Below are 14,852 nucleotides of genomic sequence, written 5' to 3'. Positions count from 1 at the left end.
AAATTTAAATTTGAAATTCTATAATTTTAGAGACAATTTCAGTACTATTTATTGGCATTGAGTTAGATAATTCAATAGGCTAACCTTCTGCCTAAATTCTTTTAGCTTATAGTGCTTCATCTGTTATACTATAAAAGATTAGATTCGCGTCTCTGTTAACAATTTAAACTTTTAACATGATGATAAACGTCGATTCTATATAATTAAATTAAAACTCATGAATTATATATTATATTTTTAAATGATTCATATATATTTTACTAGTGGTAGGAAGAAAAAAACAAGACAATAAAAAGTAGATTGAGATATTTAGTTTTGGTCCAAAGGGGATCATTCTGCTATTACAGATATTTTTTTGTTGCTTAATTTAATTAACGGATGGGGTTAACTTTTATATAATCTAATGAACTTCCAACCCAGAAGATCTAAGGGGGAATATATATATATATATATATATATATTAAAAAAAGGGGGAAATTCACATAGGATTCCAAAGCTTTTACAAACACCTTTCATGGGTTCCCTCATTGACCTCTCGGGTATATATGTTTAACACGAAAATTAATTAGTTTTATTTGGTCAAAAAGTAACCACACATTCATTAGTGTCTGCTACTACACTCCATTATATAGCTTTTAGCAAGATTCTTTGTTTCACTTTAAGCATAGCTTTATGTTACTTCATATGCTTTGTTGATGTTAGTGAAGTCAAGTACTACTACTACTGCTATTACTTCCTATCTAATCATCTCACCTGGCTCTCATTTTGTTTTCCTCCTGTTTTTAGAGGTTTTTGTGCCAATTTTCACTGCATTCCATCATTATTCTCGTCCTTATCACAATCATATATTATTATTATTAGGCTGCTCCACTAATCTTGTATTAGTTGATTATCTCTCAATTAGTCAATAACACATATTGTTGAATGTTGATCTTTTGGGACCAACATCTTTATCAAATTGAAAGATGAGTACATTTGTTTGAGATAAGAAAATTATACTAAATATAGAGAGTTAAGGATTTTGATAATTCTTTATATTTAAGTTAATTTTTAAAGTTAAATTGTGTCTCATCTATTTTCTCCATATGCTATCGAAGTCTACCTTTAGCTCAATATTGAGCCACTCACAAATATTTATATTTATGAACTTTACACTTCAAATATTCATATAAAGACATGAGGAGTATTATTTCATATCTATTTGGAATAAGAAAATTACGCTAATTATAAAAATTTGAACAATCCCTTAAACTATTTTTTAAGATTGAATCAGGTAAAGTTCATTTTTTTTGTAAAGTTTAAGAATAGGTATTAAATTTTTTTCATCGATGAGGTGATTCTAATAGTAAAATTAGGATTTTAGAGAGATTTTAGTTAATTATAATTTAATTTATAATTTTTGAGATAAAAAGTTAATTGAGTTGAATATAATTTAATTTAGGTGAGTAATTTCAGATTTTAAGATATAACAATGTCATAATAAGTTGGAAATTAATTGATTAATCAAGGACAATGAATTAGGAAGATTCTTTGAAAATTGTTCCAATACAAATGAATGCATTAATTTCAATATAACAGGAGAAAAGACATTTGATGGGGGGTGTTGCTGATAAAAGAAGAACAAGAACATCTTTAATCATGGTTTTTAAATGGAAGTTGGGCCCCAAAAAACTATCAAAAACAAAAGAATTTGAGTGGATTAAGTACAAGATTGCTGAATTTTAATAAACACTGTGATAGTCAATGGTATCAAAAACAAGGGAGCTTTTTATCCAATTGAAGCTAAGAAAAAAAATTACTTAATCTTTTTGAAAAGTTTTTTCCTTTTTCCAACTTTATAAACCAAGCATGCTCTAACCTATTAAACTTTCTTTTTTCCTACTTTTTCTTTCTTTATCAAGTATCAACCATACACGTTCTTGCTCTTTTTACACACCTTCACACATACTTTGCCAATTAGATTAATTACTACCAAAATCTTTACATGTATGTTCCTAATTTATGCTTTAATTATTGGACATAGTAATAAGTCGGGTATTTTTTTATTATTTAATTCGATCTGAATTTTATTGAAATAGATTCATATAGTAAAGAATCAGATTTAGAATAAAGCTATAACTAGTTATTTTATCTGCATATTATGTACATTATTTATTTTTTATTTTAATAATATAATTTGATATGTGTTTTTCTATATTTCATATTTTCATAATCGTATTATAAAATGTTAATAATAAAGTTCTTAATTAATTATATTTTATTTAAACTGTTAATAAATAAATTGATCAATGTATTATTTTTTAATTACTGTTAACATACACCAATAAAAGAATAAACAAGTAGAGAAAAAAAAAACAATCATGTGACAATATTTGAAATATCATTATTAAAATTCTTATATTTAAAATATAATAAAAAATATTTTTAAAAATAAAATGCTTAAATTTTATAAATAATTTTTTGGGGAGTAATATATATATATATATATATATATATATATATATATATATATATATATATAATTTTTTTAAAAATAATTTACTCCCCTTCTAATTTAATAAAAAAATAATTTAAAAAGTTAATTTGTAGAAAAATTACGATGAGCAGAAATTTAAAATTTTTAAATTTATGAAATGATGTAATAAAAATAATTTTAAATAACTATTAATATTGTTATATGAGATGATATTTTAGTAGTTAAAATTTAAAAATGTTTAGATAAAGTTTAATATTTAATATCATAAGTTATTTTTTTATATAATAAATAAAGATAAGAAAATATTACTATATGCATTTTAATATATATTTAAATTTTAAAAAATAATTCACTTTTTTATTTAATAAAAAATTTAATTAAAAATATTTAATTTTTAGAAACATTTTAATGAACATAAATTTAAAATTTTTATTTTTTTTTTAAAATATAGTAAAAATAATTTTAAATAATTATTAATATTTTTATATGAGATAAAATTTGAATAATTAAAATTTAAAAATATTTAGGTGAAAGTTAATCGCTATAATTATTAGTGTCATGAGAAGGGCCACTACGTGCGCCTATTTTAAAATTGTTGAAAGTCCTAATAAAGGCCCAAATTCGATGGTTTCTTGCAAGATATCCAGCCCAGATCGATATTTCCCAATCGATTGCTTCCATACCAGTGTAGCTCCAGCACTTCACGTGCCCACAATACTGTAGTCAGGTCGGGTATTTTGCCTTGAATCTTCCTTTTCATGCTTGATTTTGAGTTCTTTCTATATTTATGCTGTTTTATATGAGTTATCAATCACATATGCTCCTATTATTGACATGGTTAATTGTGCTGCTTGTGCGGGATTGTCCGTTGACTAAATGTTTGATATAATGCCGCAATGAAGTTTGTTGATGCAATAGTTGCATTTTGATTTCTGTATTTGTAATGTAGAGAATTTGGTTAGCTAATAATGATCTGTATGCATGTACGGAAGTTTCTCCATTTTGCAAAGTGTTTTACATCCAAGAGAAATTGTACTGTCCACTTGCATTTGATGTTGTATCACTGCTCAAGAGAATCCCAGGATGAAGTTTTGCCTTTTGAGTGGTATAAGAAAGCTTTCCCAACTATAACAAAATTGACCCACCAGTTAAAAAATGTCGATTTAATTGATGGAAAGTTGGTGAATATCAATGATGATTCAATCGTTATTGATGATCGTATTGCGGACAAGATGCATACATTGAAGTCACTTGTAAGTATGTTTATTGGTTCGCCTTGGGTTCAGCAAAATCTAAAGGAAAATGTAGAGGCCATTTCAGCTAATACAAAATTCAAGCCAGTTGTTTCTTTTAGCAAGCTACGTGAAAGAGAGCCCATGATTGTGAATTCCCTAACCAAAATAAGCAATTTCCTTAGTGTATCTGCTCAACAAAGGAAGTTGGTGCGTTCTGCAATATGCCCACAGGTGACACAGCACCGGATATGGACAGGTGCCCTTGAGGAGATCCTCAATGGATTGAAGTCAGAGATGGACTCTTTGTATTATGAATATTCAGGCAAAGGGAGTAACATGGGGCAGCAGATAATTTCTAGCTGTTTAAAGTTCCTAGCTCATACTGGCATCTCAGATCATGAGTGCACTTATGGATGCAGCTTGGATCCCATAACAGTGTCAATTCTCAAAGTTCTGGTACATGGGAAGAAGTTCTTGAGATGTTCAATGATCTCATTAGGTGTTTGGAAAGCGAGAAGGGATTACTTTATCATGTGGCAAAGCTTGAGGTGATGAAAGAAGGGTTTTCTCAGATCAAGGATGTTTTGGTTGACAAGGCTATTGGATACAAGGAGGCTCGGCATCAGAAAAGCCTGGTGCAGAAGAAGCTCTCCAAGACACTGGGTTACTCTTCACGCTGTTTGTTCACGCTTTTATTGTATTACCTCTATGGACATGTTAGAGACATTGAAGTTGATTTATGTGGAGGAATTTATGGTGGTGAAGGTGGCGCTAGGTTTTGCTTGTGCATGGGGAGGATTTTGACTTCTGTTGAGGAGAAGATGGTTAAGAGCGGGGTGAAGCAGTTGGACAGGGCTCTTGGGCTATTCAAGTTTATATGGGAAACAGCAGGGATGCAAGGGGTTTTGGAACTGCAAGGTCATCTGTAGTGTGTTGGGGCCAAGGATAGGATACTTACGCATAGAGGAACCTTGTTCTTTGTACATGGTATCTTTGACAAAAAATGAAATCAAAAGACCAACTCAGTTGTAATTTTTCATATTTCACAACGAAATTTGATCCAATTACTGCCTGGAAGACACTTTTGCTATTCTATCTATTACTTTGGTTTATAAAATTCTTTCATAGAGACCAATCGTTATACTTTCCAGAACACTTAATACTTTAGTTGCTGCTTAGAACGAAAGGCCTACTTATTGGATATGGAAATTCCCGTCTCTTTATAGATTCCAAATATATATATATATATATATATATATATCATGTCGCCAGCTGCAATTCAAAGTACTTCACTTGAATAAAAATTTGATGCTCCTGTCTTTATTGATCAAGTTTATTATATTTGTTCTCTGCAGTTTTCATCTAATTATTCAGATGTGGACTGTAACGCTGATTTGATTATTTGGTGAACACCACAGTATCTCTCTACTTACTGAGCAGCTTTTCCTGATTGTTGCTGGGTAGATTCTACATTACTACAACTGTATGGGAGAGTAAAATAAGGAAGCATTATAAGGTTAAGCTTGCAACAGAAGAAATGGAACAATCATAGGATAACTTTGGTGGGAAACATTGATATAAAAAAAATGACAGTTACACAATTTGAAAGTCCAATATGAAAGCAACTGAAATAATACACTACCAAGCCTGTATCACAGAACAAACAGCCTGTATGAAAGTGAGCAGAAGAAGAATAACTGCTGCAATGACAGAAATGACTGCCCATGGATTGTTGAAGTAATTGTGTTTCAATGTTGCCTGCCACTTATGCCAACGGACCTTGCAGTAGTCATTCAAATCTTCGCAGAGAAGTAAATAATAGAACACATTAGAATCAAACAAAATTTCCTTGGCAAGGTTGTTGAAAAGCATTGATGCTTCCAGGTTGTTAGCCAGCATGTTTTTCATAATCCCACATTTGACAAGTAATTCTACATCATGAGGAGTGTTTATAAGGATGTCCATGAGGACAATATAATCACTTATATATGAAATCTTGCAATGGCATTGCTCGAATGCTATAAGATTCCTGAAAAATGCTTCTGTCATCTCACTCACCCTTACATATGGTATTTCCAGGACACCATCAGTAAATTGTATGTCCAGTAAGTGTTTGTTTGATGCTACCTTAAATTTAACTCCAGCTTCATGAAGCTCAGTTAAGCTTTTTGCCCCTTTGAACTTTAGTCTCCTCTGCTTTGGTGGTTGCGTTTGTTTGAATGGCTGGTGACAAAGTATTAGGAAATCAACGAAATGCCTTACTTCATTGCTATTCATGGTATTGAAGTGATGATCTAGTTGCCCAAAGGATTTGAAATAAGCACCAGTTAACTGAAGAATGGAAGGCCACTCAGGTGAACCAGGAGATGCTCTGCTCTTGGCAAAGTCCAAGACATCACTAAGAATGAAGTATGGAAGCTGATTTTCAATCAACAGCATGTCGCGATGTATATCGAACACGAGACCTGATCTATCATAGACACATTCTATTGGAGATGTTAAGTGAGGAAAAACTCTACCCAACAAAATATCAATAGTGAAGGCCGCATCAACAGTGATGATTTGCACAAATTCATTACTGGTAAGTTCAATAGTCTCAGCATAACAGTTTCTTGCTCTTTCCTCCCTTTCTTTTATAAAATTTACCAGATCATCCAACTTTACCTTTGTCTGCTGCAGAAAATTCTGTAAATGCCTCCATTTGTGCTCTTCCATGGCACCTAAGCCAGCCCTGCCATGGTGAAAAGGACCAATCGACACTAGTCGAGGTGTGTATGCATTCTCATTTACATCTCGGAGTCTCTTGGGAACTCTATAAATACATCTCTCTGAGGATACAGGAGCCAAACTTTCCAACCTGCTCTTCATAGAGGTTACCAACAGACTGGCTTGAAGATCTTCTATATCAATTGCGGTATCATTGCTTGTTTCTCCTTGAATTGCCATCCAATTGTCGATGTGATTTGAGTTTGGCTAATAACATGAAATGGAAAAATGATACTAGAAGGAATTAAAAGAGATGGCAATGTAAAACCTGTTATCCTGGTAGTCTAGACTTGAAGGTATGAAGTCAACGGTATTCTCTCTATTTCCTCCCCTAATTGCAAGTGGATGCTTATGTAATATTCTATTCACATATTCATTTTGAAAAGTCATTGGATGTAAGCCGTAACACCCCAAATTTTTAAATTTATTATTTTGTACGTAATATTAATATTTTATTTTATTTAAATTTTAGGAAATTATGTAAAATTTTTTGGATTTTCGAAATCGGGTTTGATTTCCCGAAAATATAACACTTTGATGATTTTTAAAAATTAATTTAAAGACCACGTGGCAAAACTAAAAATATATTTGGAGTCTACGAATTTTTCTGAGTTTTCTAGAATTTTTTCGAAATTTTTGGGCCTCGTTTTTTATCCCAAAGCAGAGTAAAAATTCAATTTCAGGTACCATGAATCAAACCGGCCAAATCGAACCGGACCGGCCGAATCGGGCCAGCTCCTACTTCTTCTTCTTTTTCCTTCCCGCGCGCGTTTTCCTCTCTTCCTCTCCCTCCCGTTTTCTCTCTCCTCCCTCACCCCCAAGCAGGGCCGCCGCCTCCCCAGCCTCCCCACCTCTCCGGCGCGCCGCCCCGGTGCCTCCCCACGGCCGGCCGTCGTCCCAGGTGGCCGGAAAACGCGCGCAAACGCCTCCCCTGTGCGCGCACGACGCTTTACCTTCCCGGCCTAAATCCGGTCGATCCGGCCACCGATTGGGCCGAGTCTTGTGTCAAACACCATCTATACCTCGAGAGCTTTCCATAGACACCAAGAACACCAAAATCCGTAGAGCGGTTTGGCTAATTTTTGTCCGGGAAGTTTTAGCTCATTTTGACTTTTGGGCTAGATTTCTCGCAAACCGTGAACCCCACGAGAAAACCGAGAGTACCAGAGCGCTCCACTCGTCGAGAGTTTCGCGGCAATATAAATTTCAAAATTTTTCGACACCGTTTTTCGGTGGGTCCCATGGAACTTCGTAGTGTTTTTCCGAGCATTAAATGAGCTTAGAAAATTTCGTAAAAATTATATACTAACCCCCGTGTTGTGGGTTTCGTGTAGGTACCTTTAATTCGCGGAAATTCGACAGTTGTCCGGATCTGTGAATTTTCGACCAGACAGACTGGCTATCAAAAAAGTCTCCGAATTGGATCGAGATTTTGGCTACCCCACCATTGTCAGACGTCCCGAGAGCGTCCTCGGAGTCGGAATCGGCATAGGTAAACCCGAACCTTGCTTTTTCGTAATTTTCTAGTGCTTAAATGGTATTAAAAATCCATAAAATATTTGTGGTAGCTCAGAAAATTATGATTCTTTTTGCAATAGCCTGGTAATATTGCCAAGGACCCCGGGGCAAAGTTTTAAAATTTTTAGAGTTTATTTGAGTAGTTTTTGCAAAAGGGTCAATTATAAGGACTAAACTATAATTTTACATATTGTAATTGATGATTGTTTGGATGGGCCCAGGAGGGGCTGTGTGATATGATTGAGTTATGATTGAGTTGTGGGTGTATGGTTGGTGGATATAGAAGTGTGTTTTAAACCCATTTGTAGGTTGGGTAGGTTCTAGGTATAGGGGAGACTCTGCTGGATTTTCGGCACGACTTAGGACGTATTAACCTGCTTTGCTCCCTCGCAGGTCGTTTATTAATGTTTGTATAAACCTATTAACTCTTAGAATTTTCGTATGTGTTAGAAATATTTATTTGAATTGGGTCTGTAATATAAATTGTCATTTTGGACCTGTAAACTTATTATTTTATGTATGTTGATGGACTGGATGAGGGAGCTGAGCTCCCATTTATTTATATGTTGTATGAGTATCTGGAGGGTGAGCTGAGCTTTCCAATTGATTATATATTGTGTTTACAGGTCGGATGAGTCAAAAACTCTCCGTTGAAAGGTCCATTTTATGGTCGGACTCTGTCCGGTTGAATCCTTGAAATTGAGCCCAAATGGGCTTTAGATTTGGGTTGAGGAATAGTTAGGTTTACTACGGGCCTCGGGGGCTTTAGGCTGGCCTAGGTCCTAGTGCCGGTCCAGCCCATAGGTTGGGTCGTGACAAATGTGGTATCAGAGCTTAGGCTCCAGATTCATAGGGAAAATTTGTCTAAAGTGTTGAAAAGAGTCTAATAGGAGTCACATGCGGAAAATAGGGTCCACATTCGTCTTGCATTGTCATCTTTGCTTTTAGTTTCTGCTTCATAATTGTGTGTAAATATGAGTCTATAGAGTTGTGTAATATGCCATTTTGAAATTTTGTGGCTAATGCTGTTGAATTTCTGGAAAATGCGTAGAAGCAGGAGAGCTGCCACTGCACCAGAACCAGATGTGCCTGACGAGGTGTCGGCACAGGATGAGGCGCCTGCCCCGAGGAGGCGGGGTAGGAGGCCTAGAGCTGCTCAAGTAGAAGAGCAGCTACCACCAGTTCAGGATCAGTCTTTTATGGCACAGGGTCCCATGGACCCAATGGCAGCTACTCTAGCTGGTTTGCAGAGAACCATCAATATGATGGCACAGTATATGGTCCACCCTCTCCAACAGCAGCAGTCTACCGCACCAAGAGGGGAACCTTACAAACAGATAATTAATTTCAAGAAATTGGTGCCTGGTACTTATGATGTGTCAGACGATGTCTATCGATTTTTGGATTCCTACAAACAGGCAGGGATGGAGTTACAGTTGACTGATAGAAGGCTCATAGAGTGTGTGCAGCATGTCATGGGGCCTATGCCTAGATAATAGATGAATGACTACATATTACCTTGGATGGAAGGTTTGTCATGGACCCAGTTTGTGGAACTGTTTATCAACAGGTTTGTGCCAGAAAATTTCAGAGACCAAAAGTAGTGGGCCTTTGAGACCTTAAGGCAGAATGGCAGGTCTGTAGATGAATATACTACAGAATTTCTGGAATTGAGCAGATATGCCCCTAAAGCAGTGGCTACAGAAAGTATGAAGGTAAAAAGGTTCCTAAAGGGACTGGACAAGAGGTATGCAAACCTGGCCATGATGTCTGATCAGTCTTTTGATGTGGTAGTTGATCGAGCCCGACAGATTGAGATTAGCTATACTAGAGATGACAGTAGAAGGGCAACGAAAAAGAGAGCAGAGGGTTCTTCAGGTGTTCCCCACATGGGTACTACGGATAGCGGAGGCCAAAGTAATTACAAAGGAAGAAGTAGGAATAAGAAGAGTGGTTTTAGACACAAGTCACGAGGATTGGACGAGTGCGGATCCAGCGGTGATCACGATTCGAGTACATGATTGGTGCAGTTTAGGATCCTCCCTTGTACCTTGCGCACAGTGTGGAAGGGGATATTCAGGACCTTGTATGATGGGTTCAGGAGTATGTTTCAGGTGTGGCCAACAAGGTCACTTTGTTAGGGAATGCCCTGTGTTCAGCGAGCCACAGATGGGGTCACAGGGTTCTGTTGCAAATGTTCCTCGTCAGTTGTATCCTGGTGCTTCCAGCATGGCAGGCAGTCAGTTCAGTGGCCAATAGGGCCGATGACAAGGAGGACGTGGATTTGGAGGCAGATCAGGGGGTAGAAGTCAGTATCAGGGTTCTGCAACGCAGGGTAGGGGTCAAGCTCGGGTTTTCACCCTGACCCACCAGGATGCTCAGGCTTCCAATACAGTTGTGGCAAGTATTCTTCTAGTCTGTTCCTATGAGGCTCGTGTTTTGATAGATCCGGGTGCTACGCACTCATTTGTCTCCCCAGTGTTTGCCATGAGATTGGGTAGGAACCTTACAACTTTAGAATGTCCTTTGTCTGTAGCTACCCTGCTTAGTGATAACATAGATGTAGATATGATTTTTCCGGGTAGCCCAATAATAGTAGATGGAAAGATTCTCCCAGCAGACTTGGTTCCTCTACCAGTAATGGATTTTAATGTGATCTTGGGAATGGATTGGTTGGCAACTCATATGCCACTTTGGACTGCAGAAACAAAAAGGTGTATTTTCACATACCTGGTGTGGAAGAGTTTAGCTTTGATGGTGATAGGAGCGTGGCTCCATATAATTTGGTGTCAGCAATTAGTGCTAGAAAAATGTTGAGGCGTGAATGTCAAGGGTATTTGGCATTGGTGAGAGATACATCTGTAGAAGGTGTCAACATGGAAAATGTTCCTGTTGTCAGAGAATTCATGAATGTCTTCCCTGAGAAGCTTCCAGGATTGTCACCAGGAAGGGAAATAGAGTTCTGCATTGATGTTGTGCCGGGTACAAACCCCATATCAATGCCGCCTTACAGGATGGCACCAACAGAATTGAAAGAGTTAAAGGAGCAACTACAGGAGCTTTTGGACAAGGGTTTCATACGTCCGAGCACTTCACCCTAGGGTGCTCCTGTTATATTTGTGAGAAAGAAAGATGGGTCCTTGAAGTTGTGTATTGACTATAGACAGCTGAACAAGGTGACTGTGAATAACAAGTATCCACTTCCTCGGATCGATGGTCTGTTTGATCAGCTCCAAAGGGCTAGATTCTTTTCCAAGATAGACCTGCAATCAGGCTACCATTAGTTGAAAATCAGGAATGAGGATGTGTCCAAAACAGCATTCAGGACAAGATATGGTCATTATGAGTTCTTGGTGATGTCTTTTGGACTCACTAATGCACCAGTAGCCTTCATGGACTTAATGAACATGGTGTTTAGGCCATTCCTGGATCGTTTTGTCATCGTATTCATAGATGACATTTTGGTATACTCTCGGACAGAGGAAGAACATGTGTGGCACTTGAGGATGGTGTTGCAGACTTTAAGGGAGCACCAGCTATATGTCAAATTTTCAAAATGTGAATTTTGGCTAGAAAGCATCTCATTCTTGGGACACGTGGTTTCTAGTGAAGGCATTCAAGTAGATCCCAAGAAAATTGAAGCTGTAACTGATTGGCTTAGGCCTACAACAATCACTGAGGTGCGAAGTTTTCTGGGTCTAGCTGGCTACTATAGGTGTTTTGTGCAAGATTTTTCCAGGATAGCGGCTCCCCTAACTAAGTTAACTCGGAAGAATGTACCATTCATTTGGACAGATGACTATGAGAAGAGTTTCCAGAAGCTTAAGTAGTGTTTAACCATTGCCCCGGTGTTGACACTATCGATGAGTGGTGAAGGATATACCGTGTACTGTAACGCCTCCAGAGTTGGCTTAGGGTGTGTTTTGATGCAGAATGGAAAAGTAGTGGCTTATGCTTCAAGGCAGCTGAAGAGGCATGAACAGAATTACCCCACAATGATTTGAAAATGGCGGCTGTAGTCTTTGCACTAAAAATCTGGAGACACTACCTATAGTATTTGTGCGAGATATACACCGACCACAAGAGTTTGAAGTACATCTTCCAACAGAGGGATTTAAACTTGAGACAGAGGAGATGGATGGAGCTTCTGAAGGACTATGATTGTATCATCCAGTATCACCTTGGGAAGGCCAATGTAGTAGCAGATGCTTTGAGCAGAAAATCTTCTGGCAGCTTAGCGCACATATCAGCGGAGAAGAGACCGTTGATTCAGGAAGTACATGAATTGATGGATTAAGGTCTAATCCTAGATCTTTCAGATGAGGGGGTATTGTTGGCCCATTTTTCAGTGAGGCCAGACTTACGAGACAGAGTTAGAGTTTCTCAGCACAGAGACCAACAATTGATGAAGATCATAGAAAGAGTACAACAGGGTGAAGATGGTGAGTTTGGATTTACCAATGATGGTGCCCTTGTACAAGGTTCTAGGATATGTGTGCCCGATGTGGACAATCTCAAAAATGAAATCATGCCAAAGGCACACTATACACGATACAATGTCCACCTAGGCTCCACCAAGATGTACCATGATGTGAAAGATAGTTATTGGTGGAATGGCATGAAGAGAGACATAGCAGACTTCGTGTCCAAGTGCTTGACTTGTCAGAAGGTGAAGTTTGAACACCATAGGCCATCAGGGAAGCTGCAAGAGCTCCCTATCCCAGAATGGAAGTGGGAGATGATTACTACTGATTTTGTGACTGGGTTGCCTCGTACCACACAAGGATATGATTCGATATGGGTAATTGTAGACCACCTAACTAAATCAGCTCATTTCATGCCTGTGAAGACCACATATTCTGTTGCATAGTACGCCCGACTTTATATTCGAGAAATAATCAGATTGCATGGAGTTTCCGCTTCCATAATATCTGACAGAGGGCCCCAGTTCACTTCTCGGTTTTGAAGGAAGTTGCAGGAGGCACTTGGCACATAGTTGAACTTTAGTACTGCTTTCCACCCTCAGATAGACGAACAGTCCGAAAGGACAATCCAAACACTGTAAGACATGCTTCGCATGAGTGTTTTGGATTTTGGAGGTCAATGGGATGATCAGCTACCTTTGGTGGAGTTTGCCAACAACAACAGTTATCATTCCAGCACAGGGATGACACCCTATGAGGCACTATATGGAAGAAAGTGTAGGTCTCCTCTGTGTTGGACGGAGATGGGAGAAGCAAAGGTACATGATGTAGACCTAGTGCAGTACACTTCAGAGATGGTTCCTTTAATCAGGGAACGATTGAAAACAGCTTTCAGTAGGCAGAAGAGTTATGCAGATCCTAGACGGAGGGATTTAGAGTTTACAGTAGGCGATGATGTATTCCTGAAGATTTCTCCGATGAAGGGAGTAATGAGATTTAGAAAGAAGGGCAAGTTGGCACCTCGGTATATTGGACCTTTTGAGGTTACTGATAGAGTTAAACCAGTTGCCTACCGGTTGGAGCTACCACCCAACCTTTCTCACGTTCATCCTATATTCCACATCTCCATGCTCAGGAAATACATTCCTGATCCTTCTCATGTGCTACAGCCGGATGTAATAGAGCTGAAAGAAAACCTGATATTTGAGGAGCAACCTGTAGCCATAGTGGACTACCAAGTGAGGCAGTTAAGATCAAAACAGATCCCTATGGTTAAGTTTTTGTGGGGGAGCCAGTCAGTGGAAGAGTGCACCTGGGAGTCAGAGCGGGACATGCGTAGCAAGTACCCTTATCTATTCAATGTGTAATTCTATACTTTATTCTGCCTTGTGTAAAATTCGAGGACGAATTTTCTGTAAGGGGGAAAGAATGTAACACCCTAAATTTTTAAATTTATTATTTTGTAAGCAATATTAATATTTTATTTTATTTAAATTTTAGGAAATTATTTGAAATTTTTCAGATTTTTGAAATCGGATTTGATTTCCCAAAAATATAAAACTTTGATGATTTTTAAAAATTAATTTAAAGACCACGTGACAAAACTAAAAATATATTTGGAGTCTACGAATTTTTTTGAGTTTTCTAAAATTTTTTCGAAATTTTTGGGTCTCATTTTTGGTCCCAAGACAGTAAAAATTCAATTTCGGGTACCCTAAATCAAACCAGCCGAATCGAATTGGACCGAATCGGACCGGCCGAATCGGGCCAGCTCCTACTTCTTCTTCTTTTTCCTTCCCGCGCGCGTTTTCCTCTCTTCCTTTCCCTCCCGTTTTCTCTCTCCTCCCTCACCCCCAAACCGCGCCGCCGCCTCCCCACCTCTCCGGCGCGCCTCCTCGGTGCCTCCCCACGGCCGACCGTCGTCCCAGGTGGCCGGAAAACGCACTCGAACGCCACCCCTGTGCGCGCGCGACGCTTCACCTTTCCGGCCGAAATTTGGTCGATCCGACTACCGATTGGGCCGGGTCTTGTGTCAAACACCTTCTACACCTCGAGAGTTTTCTATAGACCCCAAAAACACCAAAATCCGTCGAGTGGTTTATCCAGGAAGTTTTAGCCCATTTTGACTTTTGGGTTATATTTCTCGCAAACCGTGAACCCCACGAGAAAACCGAGAGCACCAGAGCGCTCTACTCGTCGAGAGTTTCGCGGCAATATAAATTTCAAAATTTTTCGACACCGTTTTTCGGTGGGTCCCACGAAACTTCGTAGTGTTTTTCCGAGCATTAAATGAGCTTAGAAAATTTCGTAAAAATTATATACTAACCCCCGTGTTGTGGGCTTCGTGTAGGTACCTTCAATTCACGAAAATTCGACAATTATCCAGGTCTATGAATTTTCGGCCAGACAGACCGACTACCGAAAAAGTCTCCG

General features: G+C 38.1%; 2 protein-coding genes across 2 annotated transcripts; one reads left to right on the top strand and one right to left on the bottom strand.

The window, feature by feature from the left end:
* The first annotated feature begins 3,444 nt into the window (after window positions 1–3,444).
* LOC131170611 (uncharacterized) lies at window positions 3,445–4,640 on the top strand. The gene is made up of 2 exons (XM_058130082.1): window positions 3,445–3,942; window positions 4,131–4,640. Exons 1-2 carry the CDS (start codon window positions 3,445–3,447, stop codon window positions 4,638–4,640), a joined length of 1,008 nt encoding a protein of 335 aa, XP_057986065.1.
* Window positions 4,641–5,260: 620 nt separating this feature from the next.
* LOC110657864 (putative UPF0481 protein At3g02645) lies at window positions 5,261–6,806 on the bottom strand. Its single transcript, XM_021815274.2, has one exon. It carries the CDS (start codon window positions 6,655–6,657, stop codon window positions 5,350–5,352), a length of 1,308 nt encoding a protein of 435 aa, XP_021670966.2. The 5' UTR covers window positions 6,658–6,806; the 3' UTR covers window positions 5,261–5,349.
* Between the last annotated feature and the right edge of the window lie 8,046 nt (window positions 6,807–14,852).

Source organism: Hevea brasiliensis, chromosome 11, assembly GCF_030052815.1.
Source record: "Hevea brasiliensis isolate MT/VB/25A 57/8 chromosome 11, ASM3005281v1, whole genome shotgun sequence".
Lineage (NCBI taxonomy): Eukaryota > Viridiplantae > Streptophyta > Magnoliopsida > Malpighiales > Euphorbiaceae > Hevea > Hevea brasiliensis.
The sequence above is the reverse complement of the archived record's forward strand: the minus strand, read 5'-3'. Positions and strand labels throughout refer to the sequence as shown.